Source organism: Misgurnus anguillicaudatus, chromosome 10, assembly GCF_027580225.2.
Source record: "Misgurnus anguillicaudatus chromosome 10, ASM2758022v2, whole genome shotgun sequence".
Classification (NCBI taxonomy): Eukaryota; Metazoa; Chordata; class Actinopteri; order Cypriniformes; family Cobitidae; genus Misgurnus; species Misgurnus anguillicaudatus.
The window spans coordinates 8,458,138-8,464,408 of record NC_073346.2 but is presented as its reverse complement, the minus strand read 5'-3'; the positions used below and the strand labels follow the sequence as shown (position 1 = coordinate 8,464,408).

At 36.8% G+C, this 6,271-nt stretch overlaps 1 protein-coding gene across 1 annotated transcript; it reads left to right on the top strand.

Moving 5' to 3' along the window:
• Positions 1 to 279: 279 nt before the first annotated feature.
• On the top strand, positions 280 to 4,483 carry irx1a (iroquois homeobox 1a). The gene is made up of 4 exons (XM_055211885.2): positions 280 to 827; positions 2,089 to 3,067; positions 3,222 to 3,291; positions 4,116 to 4,483. The coding sequence occupies exons 1-4, from the start codon at positions 591 to 593 to the stop codon at positions 4,171 to 4,173; spliced, it is 1,344 nt and encodes a 447-aa protein (XP_055067860.1). The 5' UTR covers positions 280 to 590; the 3' UTR covers positions 4,174 to 4,483.
• Positions 4,484 to 6,271: the final 1,788 nt, after the last annotated feature.

The following is a 6,271-nucleotide window of genomic DNA, read 5'->3' as shown; positions in this document are numbered from 1 at the left end:
TTTATAAATATGCACAATATAACAAATAACTCGCTGCAAATATGCAACTCAAAAAGAAAACAGCTGTTTCGTTGCCAATACCTCATGAAGATCAGTGTCATCGTGAATGTTGTTTTAATTCTCCAGTGTTTATGTGAATTGTTAGCCATTCAAATAAGTTCCGCGTGCCTATCAGTCTATTTCCCCAGTGCTGGGCAGCTGTAAAATCGCGTAGACAGGTTGTCACACTACAGTGAATAGATTCTAATGCTAAACATTTAACATACAATCCTCCAAACAGTGCAAAAGTGGCCCTGGCCAATGCACTAACCACATGCGCCAACGAGGAGGAGCCTGGGACGCCAATCAAAGCATCAACTTCAAATTGTATCTGAGAGATCAGCCCAGGACCTAGGGGCAGAGACATCAGTTGGAGCTCAATTGTTGATCTGATCACATCCGACGGACTTGCTGGAAAAGAGAAGCTGAGATTTAAAGACGAGCATTTACCATTCTCACCCTGTGCTGCGCGCGAGAGAAACTCTTTCACTTTTTACGTTGGTTGGCTATTCGCTTTTTGGGTTATTTGGGCTTCCGACGTGGCGACGGAGATGTCTTTCCCCCAGCTGGGTTACCCGCAGTATTTAAGTGCCTCCCAGGCGGTGTATGGAGGTGACCGTCCGGGAGTGTTGACTCCCTCGTCCCGTGGAGGGAGCGCTGAGATCGGGGGAAGCGCGTCCGCGGCGGCCGCAGCGGTATCTTCGGTGTTGGGCATGTACCCGTACGCGCACAACTACAGCGCATTTCTGCCTTATACCAGCGCCGATCTGGCTCTTTTCTCCCAAATGGTAAGAAAAGTAAATGCTTGTTAAATGTTTATCCACGAAGGCTGATTTTTGTCGCCTGTTTTTGCTTTTGTACTGTTTTCAGTGCCTCATATCCTACAAGAAATTTCAAACATTTTTTTAGTGCTTGCTATACATGGACGATTAATGTAAAGTGCCGAAGCTTGCACTGTGCATGGTAAATTAATTTGCAGGTTTTAATACTTTAACTGGGTTATTTTAAACGACATTTTCCATGCATATCTAACGTGCATAAAATCCAAATTGAGCAAAAAAAAAATATATATATATATAATTATGATTTTTATGACAGGACGATCACACCAGCAAAAGTTTATCTGTGATTTTGGGATGAAGAATCGCTTTTAATAATAATCTTTTTTTAAGTGCTTTCTAAAATGATTTATATTCGTTTATAAGGTCAATTTAAAAAGATTATTTGAAATGGTTTCGATTGAGGACTTGGCAGAAGATATTGTTTCGCCTTGAGAAATGCATATTGTATAACAAAATAGCAAGATTTATCCATGCATCAAAATTGCATTTTACAGTTTACTACCTCTTGTTAGATTGAAGAAATAATATAGCGTACAGCAGCAAAATGTCATTATATAAATAAAACAAAAACGAGTGAGATAATTGGCAAATTGTGATTCATAAACCTATAACAATTAATCTCATTCATTTGAACAATTATTTCTATCATAATGCCGCAAAAAGCACATTTAAATTGTGAGTCCCTTAAGCACATTAAAATATGTTTTTGTTGGGTCATGTTATATTTATAATATTAATGTTGATTGCAAGGGCCTACGTCACGGGATCACATTACGGTAATATTTAATATATCCAATGTATAATACAAATTTCGGTCTCAAAACAGTCATCATACAGAGTTTACAAAATAGTAGTTTTCATCAAAGTTTAGTTTGATCAATGTTTTTGTTTTATTTGTATCTGTGGCCTAGCTTTTCATTGTGGTCAAAGGTCAAAAAGTTTTAAACGGTCGGGAAAATAATGTTAAACATTTAAATAATTTGAAAAACACCGTTTTAGTCGAGTTTCGTAAATATCCAACGAAAAAACTGAGAAGTATGTGTTATGCAGAAAAATATCCAAAACATGGACACAATTTTTAGAGAAAGTGAAAGTTACATTTTACGGATGAGTTGCAGCATATAGCAAATGTTGTTCGTGTTGTTTAGATCGATTAAAACAAAATACTAATGTTTGTTTGTTTCTTTTATCTTGTCAATCTTTTTAGGGATCGCAGTATGATTTAAAAGACAGCCCTGGTGTTCACCCTGCAAGCTTTGCTGCTCACACTGGCCCTGCTTTTTACCCCTACGGGCAGTTTCAGTATGGAGACCCTGCCAGGCCTAAAAACGCTACACGGGAGAGTACCAGCACTCTGAAGGCCTGGCTCAACGAGCACAGGAAAAACCCTTATCCCACCAAAGGCGAGAAGATCATGCTGGCCATCATCACAAAGATGACCCTCACGCAAGTGTCCACATGGTTCGCCAACGCCAGGCGGAGACTTAAGAAGGAGAACAAGGTGACATGGGGCAGAAGTAAAGAGGATGAAGATGGCAACATATTTGGTAGCGATAACGAGGGGGACGCCGAGAAGAACGAAGACGAGGAGGAAATAGATTTGGAGAGCATTGATATTGACAAGATCGATGACAATGACGGAGATCAAAGCAACGAGGAGGACGAGGAGAAGCGCGTGGAACTCGAAGAGAAACGCCACGCGATTGCGTTCCAGGCTCACGAGGCCTTCGAGAAATCAAAATCAAACGCAAGCAAAGAGCCCTCAGACGCAAACAATAACAACACCAGGGTCTTGTCCCCGGGTCGACAGGGAGGTTTTCAAGTTCCGGTTAGCAATAAGCCCAAAATATGGTCGTTAGCGGAAACCGCGACCAGTCCGGATAGCTCGCAGAAACCCACGTCACCCACTGTTCCAACCACTCACGCGGGGTCTCACCCGGCTTTTCTGCCCAGCCACGGACTGTACACGTGCCAGATTGGAAAGTTTCACAACTGGACAAATGGCGCTTTCCTGGGCCAGAACTCACTGCTGAACGTGCGGTCTTTCCTGGGTGTCAGTCAGCATCACCATAACCATCACGTCCACTCACAGCAGCAGCAGCAGCAGCCCACGTCTGTGCTAGTGTCATCTATGGCAGCCATGAACAGTGACAAGGCGCCAGAGGACCTCAGTCCAAAACACATAGGTACGCACACAACTTTGGGACCACATTTGCAATGATTATTATTATTATTATTATTATTATTGTTATTATTATTATTATTATTGAGGCTATTAATATTTATTTTCTGTATAATTAATTTAGCACCATTTCTAATGACGTTTTTTATTCATGTCAGATCGGGAAAACCTCAGAAATGAGTCACCAACGCAACCTTTAAAGTCATCGTTTCGTCCTCTTCATGACAGGTAAATTTGCATTATTATTATTATTATTATTATTATTATTGTTATTATTATTATTATTAGGTTTATAAACGCCTATTCCGAACGAATTTTTATCTGAGAAAATACGCTTATCTGAGAAAAACTCTGGATAAAGCTATTTCCAAGCAGACAGGCAGAGAAAAATCTGCGCTTTAGCGCTTATAATAAATAGTTGTGCTTTTCGTGGTGACAAAGGGCCACGAATCCCCCTCCCCACACACACTCTCTGTCTCTCAGGAGAGTAACTACTTATCAAGTCGCCAAAGCTGTGTGCCTTTCCTAAAGACCCTTGGGAAAATTGAACCTCGGGGGAGCAGTCTTGCTGAAACTTTCCCCTTTTAAGTGCCACATTTTTACCAGGCCATTTTTTCTGTGACTTGACGAATAATTGTATAGTTCCTATTGGGAAAAATCGCACCAGTGGATTTGATGGTAAATCTCGATACAGTATTAAAAGTGTGTGTTTACGGCAGAAATTGGTTTCTCTGTAAATACATGGATAGGACGCCTTTTGGGTTTACGCTGTATAATAACGTTTATAAAATAACATTATAATGTTTAACAGATTATTAGTTCGTTAACATGGATGTCTTAAAACATTATTATAATATTACTACACAAATTCATTTATATGCATGTTGTAACATGCATTTAATTTTATTTATTTATTCTATTTTGATAAAATTCCTATTACAATATATTATTAAGTGAAACCGATAGGAGCTGTTTATTTTGTGGCTAACAATGAAATGTCGCACAGTGTTGTGGAGATAGGACATCACATCTCTCTCTCTTTCTCTTCACAGCCCAAGAAACCAGCAGGAATCAACACAGAGGGTCCTAACAGCTCTCTCTTCCGCTTGATCAAGACATTTTCCCTGAAAAAAAAGACTGATAGCACTCATAATGGAACAATACAACCGAAATCAGTTCAGCATAACGTTCAGTTACTCTAAAGCAAATCGGCGAGTTTGATTAGCACCAGTGGAGTTGTACATAATGACACCTGTGATCCCTTCCTTACCGTGGGACATTTGGTAGGCTTATTTTGTCTTTATGTGTTGGTGTTTTCCTTTAAGGTGACCCACATTTGTAAATAGTGAGTTGACGGAGTTTGTTCAGATCATATATTTTGTCTAATAAACTAAATGAAATTATAGACAAATTCAAAGTACTCTTTTGGGGTTTTGTGATTTCTGGAAAGGTGGACGTTTTAGTGAATAAATGTTGTCAGAGTGTAAAGAACCTTTAACAGGCACAGAAGCTTTCTGGTGCACAAACGGAGTATTATAAGGCAAGAAATTATTATACAAATACTGTATAAGGTTATTTGGGGAACTAAAATGGTTCTTCAATGCATAACGCTTTCTAGAACTTTTTTTATGTTTATTTATGTGAAGTTTTAATTCGTTCTTTTTATATTATTATTATTTTAACTATTATTATTATTTATATATAATAATAATCATTATTATTACGTTTTAAATTATTCTCAGTTAATATTTTTTTTTTCAAAAAAAAAAGGAGAGGAAGCTGCCTGTCTTTAGGGTCTAAAATAGATCTTAAAATATTTTGCAGAAGTGCTCAGATTCAATTGTTAAATGGAGCTGGCTGGAAATGCATTGAGGTGCTAATAAGAGACCAGATGGCTGTTGGCGGCGGAAAATGGACCGAAGCAGCTGGGAATATCATTAAGTAATAATGTGGGAACGCCCTGTGCAAACAAAATCAAATGGTTAAAATCTAATCTGTCAGTAAGAGAAAGAGAGAGAAAAAAACTCGATACGATAATAAATTATTAATTTGCTGAGGAAAGTGACATTCAGTTCAGAGGGAGTGTCTGCATGAGCGTCATTCAGAAATAGCTCATGACAGCACAGCTTATACTGTTTACAAATCGCCTAATAATTAGACAGTATTGCTTGTTAATTCAAGAAGTAGCCTATAGCCTATATGTCAAATGTAATATGTAACAAAGCGTTTCGTGATGTTTACAAATAATATCCTCTCCATTTTTATTTTTTAATTTTATTTATATTTATATTTTATGTATTATAAATCTGGAAAAATCACCAACAGAAAAAGATCATTTTGTGAGCATTTTTTCAATGAATGATTAAACGAACCACACAGAAATTAACCCGTGGGCTAATATTTGAAATGAGTCGCGTGTTAAAAGATTTTATGATTTTATGACACTTATTTAGGATAAAAGTGTTCCCTGTTGTTTCTGTTTTTTCTTACATTCAAAACTATTGATACAGGAAGCAAGGTGCAGAATTGCAAATAAATTAAAGCTTGCAGCGACCTCTATAGATCGAAAGAGTCATTACAGCTAGTTCAAACGGAAAAGAAATTCATTCACTGTTCAGTCGACCTTATTTTCTGGAAATTACATATAATATTTAGATGGGGAAATCTGCACTTTTAGAATCTATATTCATTTTCCAACATTGTACGTTTTACTGATGTGTGAAATCATATAATACAGATTAATAATTATTCCTTCATACCAAATATAAGGTCAAGGCATTTAAGAAACCGCATTTTGGCTAATAATTTTAAATTGTATACATTTATGGGCTATTCAAAAAACTTATCATAAAACACATCTAGAAAGACCAAATATATTCATTTTAATAAAATACAAACAAACAAAATATCTTTGTTTGGCAGATTTCTTTTGAATAAAATTAATGATGAAATAATTATTATTTAATTAGGAACGTAAAAGTCGGTAAACAAACAGGCTTCGCTTATATTTCACCATTAGGGCCAAAGCAGTTAAATATTTGTTTGGGGATTTTTTCAGAAATAATTATAATGACAAAATAATGATTATTTAATTAGTAAATAAACCTAAGTTAACAAATCAAGCTGCTTTTTACATACATTTTTTGACAATCATTTTGCGATTTTTTTTCGGCACGGCGAATTTATTAAATGCTAACCATAATTTTGC